Source organism: Ixodes scapularis, unplaced genomic scaffold (assembly GCF_016920785.2).
Source record: "Ixodes scapularis isolate PalLabHiFi unplaced genomic scaffold, ASM1692078v2 PGA_scaffold8__174_contigs__length_109621045, whole genome shotgun sequence".
Lineage (NCBI taxonomy): Eukaryota > Metazoa > Arthropoda > Arachnida > Ixodida > Ixodidae > Ixodes > Ixodes scapularis.
Window position 1 is genome coordinate 9896376 of NW_024609883.1, and position 13882 is coordinate 9910257.

At 45.8% G+C, this 13882-nt stretch overlaps 1 protein-coding gene across 2 annotated transcripts in view; it reads left to right on the forward strand.

Annotated features, from left to right (window-relative positions):
• The window catches only part of LOC115329209 (nuclear receptor-binding protein), a 40463-nt gene that overhangs the window by 23564 nt on the left and 3017 nt on the right, over nt 1-13882 (forward strand). For both annotated transcript variants that reach the window (XM_029990749.3, XM_029990750.4), the window contains exons 9-12: nt 9-141; nt 685-844; nt 8481-8667; nt 13253-13372. In XM_029990749.3, the coding sequence (XP_029846609.1) occupies nt 9-141; nt 685-844; nt 8481-8667; nt 13253-13372 (600 nt within the window). The remainder of the gene's footprint in view (nt 1-8; nt 142-684; nt 845-8480; nt 8668-13252; nt 13373-13882) is intronic.

The window sequence follows — 13882 nt, forward strand, 5'->3', positions numbered from 1 at the left end:
ACGCGCAGGACTTCATCCGCAAGTGCCTGCGCAAGAGCCCGCAAGAGCGTCCGACGGCGCGTGAGCTGCTCTTCCACCCGGTGATCTTCGAGGTGCATGCACTGCAGGTCCTGGCAGCCCACGTGATCGTCAAGAGTGCCTGTGAGTGTGGACAGCACCTTGCATCCGTTTGGCGTAAGGCCTAAAGGGGGCCTGCAACGATTTTTTGACTGGTTTTTAATTTGCACTGAACCTGAGTGCATTGAACGCTTCCGCAAAGGGGAATACCCTCTTCCCCCTAAAGTCTGCCGCCCGTTGTTTGAAGCACTATCGAGATGCCGCATTTCAGAACTGTGTATTTTATAGAGTACGGTGAAGCGCGCCGTCTTGACGCCACGTTTTGAAATCTGCATAACCATAGTTATACCGTAGCGGCCGTCCCTCCACGAAACGGCGGCGCATCGAACAACCCGAGACAGACCTTGGGGGAGGAGCTGGGCTACTGCTCGTGGGCGGTTCCGTAACCGAGTCAATTTAATAACTCGGTACACGCTCGGCTGCGGGTCCACCACATTGGTGGACGATGCAACGTCGACGTAAACCACATTTAAAAGAGTCCTTTTGTTGTTCCCCATTTGAGACTATGGAAGGCGGTACCCCTGGTGGCGTTTAGTGTTTTGAGTCCCGTGTGTGTGTTGCAAGCAGCCTACCACCCGGACCAGCTGACGGACGAGGCGGTGGTGTCGCGCTACAGCCAGGCGGACGTCATTGCCGAGATCTCCCACCGGGACGGACGGGACGGCGTGGCACTGCGCAAGAACGAGGTGCCCAAGCTCGAGCTGGAGAAGCTACTGGAGGACGTCAGGTGCGTCTCGCGTGGGTCGCCATCTGCTTCGGTCGGGCGGGGGGGGGGGGGACCGCGAGAGCATTTCGGGGTTCCTTCTCGCGCATACTTTAACTTGGATTAGGGCTTCTTAAGTCTTTCCGTACAGTTCTTTTTTTTTCTTGCAAGATGGCGATTTATCATAACCAAACACGCAACTGCACTGCGAACATGGTATCTTCGCTGCTCGGCGCGCTTCTTTGGAAGCCTCTGAAGTTTCATGATTCGAGGGCGCCTGTGGTCGATTTTGTTGCCGATACTATGGTACGAGTGAGTCGTGAGACTATGTGGGATCATCAGATTTTAGTCCTCACAGCGGCGATTTGTTAAATGAGCCCAGAACACCGAAAGCTGTGTGTCAATAAGTCTTGTTTCGGTTTCATGCTCTTTGCTGGATTCTCTTGAAAGTTCGGGCAGTTTGTACTTGTTGTCGATGCATCTGATGGTTGGATTAGACACTCTAGCTCCAGTTTCTGTATGGTTTTTATTTTTCCCACAAGGTGGCGACTTATTGTAATGAAATGTGCAGCCAAGGAAGAGTGTACTCCTCGCGTTGCGCCTCCTTAATAGCGTCTGAAGTCTTGCCATTCGAGCGCGTCTGCAGTCAGTTTTGTTCATGACACTGCTAGCACGTGTGAGTCGGAAAAGGACGGTGGACCATAATATCTCAGTTCTGACAAAAATGATTTGTCAAATCAGTCCGGAACGTCGACGACTGCACGTCGGTAAGGCCTGTCGAGCCTTTTCCTGCGATTGTTTTTGTTGGTCTTCTGTGCCAGGCGATTTATGCTTGTTGTCAGTGCATGGAGTGGTTAGGTTAGACACTTGAGTTTGAGTAATGCGGATTCTTGGGCGAGTTGGTACTGAAATTTTGAAAACATAATACAGTGTAGACCGCATATAACGTATGTCGCGGGAGCCGCGAAAATCCGCACTATAAGCGGTACTGCGCTATAACCAAAACATCAATTTTTCAGGCCAAAATACATGCCATGAGACAACCTACCTTTGTAAAACAATTTATTTTATATTAGATGTAAAATAAAGCTTAGTTTGAGGAAAGTTTTTTTTTTCACCAGACTAGTACACTTCTCTCTCAAGTGTGTCACACATTTTGAAAGAAATGAGTGACTTTTGCCTCGCGCAGCCTTTTAACGGCGTCGCGGGTTGCAGACTGACGTTGCGAGCGTTCAGGATTGCTAACCCTAATCACTTTTCTCCGGCGATGAAAACGCGTGAAAATTCGCATCCTTTATACGGTACGCGCCAGTAATACCTTCAACTTGAGCACACGCATGAACTGCTCCAAATAAGAAACCCGGGCAATGTTCGAAAACAGAAACGCTTAGAAATCACCACTGTAGTCGAAGTAAACAAACACGACGACATGGGCTTTTCTGCCGTATTGGGAGTGCCGCCGCGACATCGCCGCACGAGTAGGCGGATCTGCCCTTCTAGTACGTGCTGGGTTATCATAGCGACACACAACGAAAATTCACAGTCAAGGATAGCGCTTTTACGCGGAACGATGAGCTTCCACCACGCCGTCTACGTCGACGATCACAACCGACGCCATGTTTGCGGATGGAAGCAGCCGGCCCGCAACCGGCACGACCGGCATGTAACGCGCGCGAACACTTCTCCTCGACCTGCGATTGGTCTGTCGTTGCGGTTGTTTCCAACATGCAGAGCAGAGGGACGCACAGCACGCATGTGAACGACACGTGCGTGCGTCCCTCCGTCGCTATGGCAACTGAAGCCTCTCTCTTCGCTTCTCCCCGCTTTTTCGAGCAACCTCCTTGCCCCGCGAGTGCCGCTTGCGGCTAGCGCAGTTATCTAGTGTCGCACAGAGAAGCGTGCTCGCTGCGTTGGCCGACGCGGTCGGCGGGCTATTTCAAAAACCGCACTATAACCGGTATTTCCCTTCGCGCGCCTGCATTTTAAGCGGTATGTAATTACATGGAGTTCTATGGGAGGCGAACCGGTGGTTTAAAAAAGCCGCGTTATACCCGGTCCTGCACTATAAGCGGTTACGTTGTAAGTGGTCTATACTGTAAAGATAATAATGGGACCCTTTAAAAGGGGTCAGTTTTCTCGTGGTAACGAAAGAGTTAAACTTTTCAATCTTGAGGAGCTTCTAAATAGTGAGCTACCTGTCTTGAATGCGGAGAGCTAGCGTCGTCGCCATGTGCCAGTCCAAAACCTAGTTCGGACTTGGTGCACGCACAGTGGTGACGACGGCGTTTCTTTGCTTGCGCAAATCTTTTGATTGCACTATTCTAAAACTTCCTAATGGCAGCCAAGGACCCCTGCTTGTCGCAGCATTGATGCAGTAAAGCAGTACAGAAGCTTACGGCCATTTTATGCAATAATTCATATTGATGAAGGAGTGTTTGGCCCATAGTTATGTGCCAATAGGTTGCTCAGACCTGCTCAAGCTGTACTTAAACTGGAAATGCACTTAGAGGCAGGGAAATTGGGCAGTTTGGGGAATTCATGCGGGTAGTCTGGTGAACCCCTCAGCTCCTAAAAACCTACAAATTCTTTTAGGAACCCCAGTGGGTTGCTTGAGCTCCCTAAGCTCCCAAATTTTGTTGACTGTCCCTGCACCCTAGTATATTTGCTAAAGATTGCCGCCCGCACGCTCGATGAAGCAACGCTCGGTCACGGACTTCTAGAGGATTCGTGTTCATTCTCACACCAGACGTAATTTCCCTCCTACAGTATAGACCACTTACAACGTAACCGCTTATAGTGCCGGACCGGGTATAACGCGGCTTTTTTAAACCACCGGTCCGCCTCCCATAGAACTCCATGTAATTACATACCGCTTAAAATGCAGGCGCGCGAAGGGAAATACCGGTTATAGTGCGGTTTTTGAAATAGCCCGCCGACCGCGTCGGCCAACGCAGCGAGCACGCTTCTCTGTGCGACACTAGATAACTGCGCTAGCCGCAAGCGGCACTCGCGGGGCAAGGAGGTTGCTCGAAAAAGCGGGGAGAAGCGAAGAGAGAGGCTTCAGTTGCCATAGCGACGGAGGGACGCACGCACGTGTCGTTCACATGCGTGCTGTGCGTCCCTCTGCTCTGCATGTTGGAAACAACCGCAACGACAGACCAATCGCAGGTCGAGGAGAAGTGTTCGCGCGTTGCATGCCGGTCGCGGGCCGGCTGCTTCTATCCGCAAACATGGCGTCGGTTGTGATCGTCGACGTAGACAGTGTGGTTGTAGTGTGGTGGACGCTCATCGTTCCCCAGTGTCGTTCCCCGTAAAAGCGCTATCCTTGACTGTGAATTTTCGTTGTGTGTCGCTATGATAACCCAGCACGTACTAGAAGGGAAGATCCACCTACTCGTGCGGCAATGTCGTGGCGGCACTCCCAAGACGGCAGAAAAGCCCGTGTCGTTGTGTTTGTTTACTTCGACTACAGTGGTGATTTCTAAGCGTTTGTGTTTTCGAACATTGCCCGGGTTTCTTATTTGGAGCAGTTCATGCGTGTGCTCAAGTTGAAGGTATTACTGGCGCGTACCTTATAAAGGATGCAAATTTTCACGCGTTTTCATCACCGGAGAAAAGTGATTAGGGTTAACAATCCTGAACGCTCGCAACGTCCGTCTGCAACCCGCGACGCCGTTAAAAGGCTGCGCGAGGCAAAAGTCGCTCACTTCTTTCAAAATGTGTGACACACTTGAGAGAGAAGTGTACTAGTCTGGTGAAATCCAGAATTTTCTTAAACTAAGCTTTATTTGTCATCTAACATAAAATAAATTGTTTGACAAAGGTAAGTTGTCTCATGGCATGTATTTTGGCCTGAAAAATTGATGTTTTGGTTATAGCGCGGTACCGCTTATAGTGCGGATTTTCGCGACTCCCACGACATACGTTATATGCGGTCTACACTGTACTTGCTTGTTCTCGAAAGTGCCTGTTCATCCTCGGCCCCGAGCGCGCGACGCTCAAACTTTCTTTGTTGAACTTTTGAGATAGTGACGCACGGTAGATAAGCAGCTGCCCGCGACCTTTTCGACTCAGTCTCTCTCGCGCCCTCTGTGTTGCTGCCGAATCGCCGCCTGCTTTTCTGCTGCCTCGACGCTCTTTCATTACTTATTTTTGGTTGGCACAAGTTCACCCATTAAACCTTTATTATCAGTTCACTGTTCGCCTTCTCGTCGCCTTAATTCGTGACAGTATGACTGCAAAGATCTGAGCCCTCCATTGTTTCCTATGTGGCAATAGTTCTTTGTGAACAATGAACAGCGCTAAGGACGTTAAAAGACAGAAACACGAAGCATCGGGCGTAATTTATGGTTCTAATACTATTTCTCCATTATGCTTATCCACCTAGTCCACCTTAATGTTTTAAAACTTTTCTTGGTATCTGCATTTATCTTTACAATGTCTGTAGGCTTCTGCAGTGCTTTATTACATCTATACCGAGACGAGGAGGAAGTCCTTGATTGCCATTCAAAAGAGATAATGGTTTCAATATCATAAAGTTTAAGAATCCCTCCAATTTAAGTGATGGTTATTTAGGGGAAGTCCCTGTGGTGGGGAAGGTTTATTAAAGTATAAATAGTGTTTCCACTTGCGATGGAGCGTAACTTTCCCCTAAGCGTGCTCCTGAAAGAACCTTTCTGGCCTGGGCTCCAATCTCGGGAACTCTCCAAGACCAGTGGGACGCTCTATCAAGCCTCGCTACTAGGCATAAGGTGCTAGTTGAGGAAACAAATGCTTGCTGTACTGATGCCTAGAGGGCACAGGTTGCGCCGCAATTTAGCTGAAAGTGTAGTTTATTTGTTGGTGTAGCACTCGGACATGTCACCTGGCAGCTAGCCCTGGTTTGAATTTGGCGTGCATAGTTTTATGATACGTTGGCACAGATAGTGTGCATCATGCTCATGAAGGGTTTTTTTAATTGAAGGCTTCCTGGACTAGCATATGGCTTGGTCTCACAAGTGCTTCAAGGTCCATTGTGTAATCATATAAGATTGAGCCTACCTTTCTTCCTGTTAAGATAAGCTCTCGGACATGTAGAATTCTAACATTCTCTTCAATATTACCTCATTTGATTTGTTATAACCTTAAGGGGAAGACAATACCCAGGAAGAAAAATTTCTGAAAATAATGTTTATTTTGAAAAATGGCCTACGTACCGTATTTGCACGAATATAACGCGAGTTTTTTTTTTAAATTACGTGCTCCAAATCGAGTTCAGCCACGAGGCGCGCGAGTCTGGAGAAAGCCAGAGGAGAATGTCATTCCTCCAGCTCAATGCAAAATATCCGGTGGGAAAAGAAGTGGGGGTGTGGAAGGGAATTTATTAGCTATTGGGCCACGTAAAAAAGCAAATAAAAAACAAAAAAAAAAATTTTATCGCTTTTGTGTTTGCACAACGCGCGCACCCCACAGAAATTTAGCGCGTGCGCGCGCCATGCGGGAATGCGGGCACTGACCAATTCGAGCCAAGCCAAGCCGGGCCAAGTCAGGTCAACACAAGCCAAGCCAAGACCACCAACCGCGTTTACACAATTGTGCAACATGGCAACACGAGGCATTTGTTTATGCAGAGGGACCAGAACAAGAAGTGTGATCGTGTATCGGATTCAGCAGTCCTTTTTTTTTTGCCTGCGCATTGTCTAGTTTCTGCTCCAGAGTGATCTGGTGTTTGTGTGTTGGTGCTTCTGCTTCCCTGCCTTGTTTGGATTGTGGGCTGCCAAGGAGCTCCCACCGAAGAAAAGGGAACTACCAGACGAGCAGGTGCCGTGCTGCTGCTTATCTGCGTAGTCGCCAAGTGGATTGTAAACGGAGGGACCTGAGCAGTTAGGATGAGCGCAGTCAAAACATAAACTGATATTTCTTCTGTTTCCATCGACTTTTCAGTTCTGCTATGTCCCCGAGTGCGAGAAATTGACGCGGCCTCGGTTCGCGTTATAATAGTAATAATTTTTTTTTTTCTTTTTGAGGGCATCAAAACTTGCCCTCGCGTTATATTCGTGCAAATACGGTATTTACATCTACCAACATCTCGAGAGTATTTCCAGAAAGCCTGATTTGTTTACTCTGCATAATTATTTATTTATAAATTATATTCAGTCCATTGTTGTTAAAAAAAAGGTAGAGGGTCGAGCACTCTGAACACGTTTTTCTCTTCCACTTTTTGGCATAAATTTCACTTTAGGAACCTATCATTTGGTAGCAGGATAAAAGAAAAGGCTCACTCATTGTTTTTTCTAACTGGAATTTAATGGGCAATGCAAGTGTGGAATTGTTTTTTTTACTTTGTGTATTTCTTTTATAAAAAAGTTAAGATTTTGTCGACAACATGAAAGACAAAAAATGCATTTAATTTTTTAGCACAATGTTAGCATAAAATCAATTACTTCTAGAAAAAAATTTTCACAGCTGCACTCTCCAGACATTCTGTTGTGTATCTAGTGAAGAAAAATGTTGGGTTACATTAGTTTTCTATTGATAGTTTTTATAAACAATGTCAGTGTGTTCCTGACAAAAACACTATAATTTATTTCACATTTCATGTACACAGATGAAACTTTGCACTGCATTCTCCCTCGGAATTGCCACCATATACTGTAAATTTTATTCTTTTTAAGCCAAAGGTTAAAAATTTACCTTTTTGGATAGTGTCCTTCCTTAACTGCTGTTGTGTCATTTGTTTTAAAATTTATTTGTACAATACCATTGTATCATTATAACATACAGTGCCACGGGCCTTCAAAGTATGGCAACTTGCCTCTCTGTGATGCCATGGCTCTTGAGCCAAAATAAATATATTGTATCATATCAAACGCACAATTAATCAAGCATTGGAGTTGGGTGAAGGGAGGGGAACTTGAAAATGAGTACAAAGAAGCAAAGAGAACTAGTTTTCAACGAGGTGGAAAATAACTCTGTATGCCAAGCTCTAAAGGAGTTGTGAAACAATCCTTTCACTTTCAGTAGCTTGTGACACTCATAATAGACTTCACATTTATGAAGCATAATAGAGAATGTGTTTAAGGGCTAGAATTCCCAAGGAAAGTGTGATGTGGCATTACTATGATGAATAACACAGAGGGAAATCTTTAAAGTAGAACACACAATTAAGAAGTAGAAAAAATTTCAGATGTTGCCCAACGAGAATTGGCACCACAATCCTAAGATTATGAGCTTGGCACTACTACTGTGGCAAGGATGAGACTTGGGAAAGGAACCGAGAGATAACTGGCGTATCAAGGGTGTGAGCCTGTGTGTAACCGTGGGGCTATGTCATAAACTATAGCGCATGATTTGCTGTCACGAAAAGATTCAATAGAGCTGCAGAAGTGTGCGAAAGTGTTAAGGTACGGCGTGATTACATAAAAATTCAGGACCGGCCACAAGTGGCAGAGAATGCCACGGAACAACACCTCTTCTATTTAACGACCCTATCCTTCGGATCAGGTTTTTACGCATGTGCCGTGACCTTTGTAAAGAGTGCATTAATGATGGAATATTACTTCTCTGCCTCAAGTTTTATTTAGAAATTGCGAAGCAGTTTCTGCTCTCCAAGCGCATAATTGTCCCACTATCCTTCGAAAAGTGGCAGTTCTTCAGTGGAATTCTCTCTCTTCCACCCCAGGAACGGCATCTACCCTCTGACAGCCTTTGTCATGTCGCACCAGCCAATTGTGAGGCCCCGTGCTTCCTCCCCCGAGGTCTCAGAGTCGGTGCAGTCGGCGTCGCCGGAGCCCTTTGACGCGGAGACGCGGCGCATTATCAACATGATGTGCAACATCAAGCAGCAAGAAGAGTCACAGAACTTTGTGGTGAGTCAGGTCATCCTCGTTTAGTTCCTTTTACAAGTTTCTTGGCAGGTTTCATTCAGTTCTTCGTTCACAGTAATGTTTTCCCACTATTGGTTATGATCGGTATTCCGTATAGGCCTGTCGGACATTTCAAGGCTCGAGTATTATTGCAGCATGTGTTATAGGGCTAGTTTTCCAGATGGGTCTAAAATTACAAAAGAGCATCACGAAAAACTGCCGCATGGCTGCTAGAGAGCTAATGTTCAATAAATTTTGCAGAAAGCAATCCACTAAATTTTGTGAATGAGACATCTAATAGAATATGTCTCGCAACTTAAAGGGGCCCTGCAAGCATGTTTTTACTAATTTTTAATTTGTACCGAACCTGAGCGCACTGAACGTAGTAACTTAGTGAAACTTTTATTTTCTTGAAATTCGCTTTATTTTAAAAGTTATAGGCAAATCAAAATTACAAAAACAAGCAAAAAATAACGTCTCTCATGACGTCCTTGGTTGCTTGAGCGGCCGTGAACTAGAGGAGGGGTAGTGAGCTCATCGCGAGCGCTCACGGCTACCGCACTCCGTGTCAACGGCGTGAGAGGGCGCCACTAAAGCATGTTCAGGACAGGCTGTATGCAGCGGGCAGCCAGAGCGGCTCTCATTGCATTTGCTGCGTGATTAAACACTAATTCGGCATGACACTTCATTGGCCGCAAACGACAGCAAACACGGGGTAAAGATCAGTTCAGAGTGGGAGTCACTTCGCGCTGCCATACCGCGAAACGGCCAAACCGTAAGACAAAGCCTCTCGCCGACGGCCTTCGGAAGGCTCGGAGCCGGTCGGATCCTCCTGCCCATACGACCGCAGCGCTGCCGCGTACATCCGGGATTTTTCCGTGTCGGCGCCCGATCCCACTACTTCTTTCTAGTAATCGCCGCCTTTTCCTCCGCTTGGTGGCGGGTATGTCGACGGGTCATTTCTTGTTTCCGTACTTTATAAACTGCATTTGTTTCTTTTCTCATCTAAAATAGTGAATAAAAACTACTTTTATAAGTAATTGAAACGGTTCGTGCCACTTATATTTTGTATTTCGACTAAAAACAAGCTTTTAGCGGCTCTGACCAGTAGTAAGCCAAGGACCAAATACGTCACATTTTGCGCGCTTTCGGTACCGCGGGTCGCCCTCGTCGGTGGAGGAGGTTTCCGCGTCGTCTGGTTAAAATATGCCGCACTGATATTTAGTTACTCTCTCCGTGCCGGCTGGCTTGCCCGAACTTCAAGAGACGTGGAAACCGCAAAAAAGGTAGACGCTTAAATATGATTGCAGGGCCCCTTTAATAATGGTGCCGTGCATGCCTGATTCTAGTGTGCACCATTATTTAGGGAAAGATATACATAAAAACTGCCCACACATTAGAACCAGATACGACAGCAAAAATTGGAGGCACATTAGAGTAGTTATTCTCGAGTGTAAAAAGGAAATCGGACAAATACGGTAATTAATTGAATGTAAAAGAAATATATGCATCCTTTCGTGGGGGCACTCTTTGGCTCCCATATTTGTGGGATTAAGATGTATTTAATTTTCGTGTTTTATTACCAGCTTTTTGTTGTCTTTTGCAGAGAAAGTGCTGCAAAAACAGTGCTTGGTGTGTTTGTGCTTGAGTGGTTATTTTGGAAGCAGCCAGTGGCCATTCAACAGTTTTTAGGGAGCTTCTGCTAGAATATAATGGAGTGCACTCTGCTTAAGGCCTGTCCAAACAAGACACTTCAGAAATCGTGAGGCAACACGACTTTGTCAAAAACCGTGGAAGTTGAAGCTTTCAGCAGTCCACCAGTTTGATGTCCATTTGAACACAACCAAGCAAACATCACGATTTCCCTCCTTGCCTCCTCCGCTTTTCGGTGACCTCGGTGCTCGTCAGACTTGACGTCGCACGCCACCTACCAATGCTGTCCATCTGTTCTGCCGGGCCCTCGTATCTTTGGCCGTGTTCCATCATCTACTTGATCTTACTCCAGGCTGAGGGTTTTGTACCTTTGCGTTCGAAAACCTACCCACGTCCAGCGTCGCTTTATCTGCGTTATCACGTGACACGACCTGCCAGAGTAGCCCGGATCGATTTGGGTAAGATTTCAAACACAGCCCTTCCCTTTCCTGTTTTGGGGAACTGAAGAGCAGGCCTGGAGTAATCGATCGACAGCCAACAGAGCTTGTGAGTGGCTGTCTGGACCCGCGTGATGAGCATGCTCAAGGCCCTGTAGAGGAGACGAGCAAAATTTGACGGGGGCCCCTCCCCCCCCCCCCCCCCCACAGAAAGAATGGACAGAAGCGGACCACCGCTCGCCTTATGTCGGAGTCGTGTCGCCTCACAGTTTCTGAAGTATCCTGTCTGGGCGAGCCATTAGACTACCTTATCTTCTCTTCCATTTTCTCCCCCACAAAAGCAAAATTTGTCCGAAGAAATTTTTTTTATGGATAGTCCTTACCTATTGCATAGTTTGGCCAGAGTGCCTATTTCGAACATAAATCATTTTCAGATGCAGCACTTCTTGACAAACGCCTGCTTTATTGGCTCACGAAAATGCTCGGATAATCCATAAATAATAATCATAAACATACACTGCCTTTCACAAAATCTAGCAGATCTCGTCATAAGGAATGACCTAGAAAAGCAAATCCTTATCTGTAATAATGCAATTAAATGCAAAGGTGGAAGCCAGCTGGACAAGAATGACGAAAATGATCCCTGGAGAAGGGGAACAATGGGACAAAGGACAAACACAAAACTCTGGACACAGCTATCGAACGAGAGACCTCTCCATTTACAGTGTAGCGCTCTACCAACTGAGCTAACCAGGAGTTAGACGTCAGTCGAGCAAACAAGTTTTATCAGCTACCACCAGACTGTGTTAAAAATTTACAACGGTTCTTTTGTCAGAGTATACCCAACAAAATCATTGTATGTAATGTTTTGGGATCAGTAAATCTCGGTACATTCGCTCTCACCATGACCGACAAAAACAGCATTGGTTGTCACCATGCTATGGTCGCATGATCGTTTACACCAGCCGGTGGGAGTGGTGCACCGCCTGTGAGGGAGCCCCGCTGCACAGGTGACATTGTTTTCTCGGTTGTAACGCTTTTATGTCGTGTTTTCTCAAGGTTGCCCTCGCTGAGAACATATTTTATATTAACAGGGAACAGAATTTTTCTTTTCACCGGAGGATTTATCGAAGCTACATAGATCTGCGTTTAGCATCATTTAGCTTACTGTAAACGACTTAATTTTTGCGAAAACCTCATTTTTGCGAATTTCGCAAATTGACTACCATTTGCGAAAATTAAAGCCCGCTAACAGTTCCGCTGAAATGTAAACACATTGGAATCTATATTGAGATCCCACCACATCGCGAAAATTACAACCTGTGAATTATTGCAGAACTTCAGCTTTGAACTAAATCACGAAATATAGAGCCCGCGAAGAATAAGTCGTTTACAGCAGCTGACGTGGCTTTCATTTCACAAGCAGCAGAGTGACTTTTGCCAGGGTTGAGAACTTTCTAAGTGAGATATAAAAAAAAGGAAATAAACTGTTCCTCTCGACCTGCACCACCTGACGGTATAACAGGTTTGATCCAATATAATATAAAAAATGAGGGCCGTAATTGACCAAACGTTTCTTTAGTCCTTAAAGCCAATTAAAAAGAAAAACAGGGAGACAGGTGAACATTGGCATTGGAACGAACTTGGAGAATCTTGCGAGCAATTATGAGTATTTGTGTTTCGTTTTTTTTTCTTTGGTATTAAGTTATTAATTGTTGTTCCGCTTGGTCCTGCCTCTTGTCTTCTGTGTTCTTGACGACGAGGAAGTTGTCTTCTTTAAAATTTTCGTACTGGAATATATAAGAAAATGGATTGGAAACAATGTTAAAATTTTATTCTCTTTTAATGAGGCCAACACGTCATGTTGGCCTCTGAGGCTAGCTAGGTGGGACGGCCAGACGTCTGCATTTTAACTTGCTCAGCCGCAACAGGTTTGAAATGAAGGAAATAGCCATTACTTTACTCTCAAGCTCAGCCCAACAAACGACTCAAACTCATTCACCCTCACAGCCATCCACTCCTTGAATTTTTCACTTATAAACTTTTCAATTCACCAAGCTTACAAACTCGGGAACTCACCAAATTTGAGAACCCCCCACACTCGAGAACTCATCAAACTCGCGATCTTGCCGAGCTCACGTCTTCACCAAACTCATACCCATCGACAACCTCACACCTTTCACTCAACCTCCAACTCGAGAGTTTTCTAGGCCTCTGAACTTACTCAATCCTCGCGTTGTATGGTGATGACAAGCGAGTGCACTCGTGAGTGAGTTCTGCCCATGTATGTTTGGATAGCTCTTGGTAGGTTCGTCTTGGGTACCTAACCTATGCGGCAAGACCAAGTGGGACGAAGTGCGATCAGTCAGCAGCACGGCGCCGACCAATCGCAGCGGGCGGCAATGTCCCGGTCCCTAGGTCCCGATCGGTCCCGCCGCATAGATTGGGGCCCTCGACATCCGTTTTCTCCCACTCACACTTGGCTGCCCGGTGTCCAGATGACCTTGCTGCTGCGGATGGACGACAAAATGAATCGGCAGCTGACGTGTGAGCTTTCCCTGAAGGACACGCCGTCGGTGCTGGTCACGGAACTGGTCCACTACGGCTTTATCAACAAGGTGCGCTGCGTAGTACTCGTTACAAATTATTTGCAATTGATTGCTTTTTGGAGTAATTTTATAATCATTGGAATACATTTATTAGGAAATAATCGGACTACTTTTGCTGGTACTGAAATTGCTTGTAACCATGAATATTTTTCTCTCTAATGACACCCTTTCTTTCTCGAAGTTTCCTACCAAGAAATTTTCAAACCAAGTGTCCGACAGGAGGATGGTTTATTAAAGTTTGTGGATTAAGATAAGTAAATTATAATTCGGTGATTCTAATAGAATAATGGAAAGTATAAAAAACCTGTTTTCAAGCTGGCAGAAAACTCTGTCGTTTAGAAAATCTCAAGTAGTCGGAGAAGTAACAGTTGCTCTTTTAAGTAACGGTCAATTACTCATATTCTTGGGCAATTGAGTTAGCGTATTGAATACTTTATAACCGAGTCTAATTGTAATTGATTACTTTTTCCGAGTAATGTGTACAAGACTGCTCTAGCCTGAATGAATGAGTGCATTCAG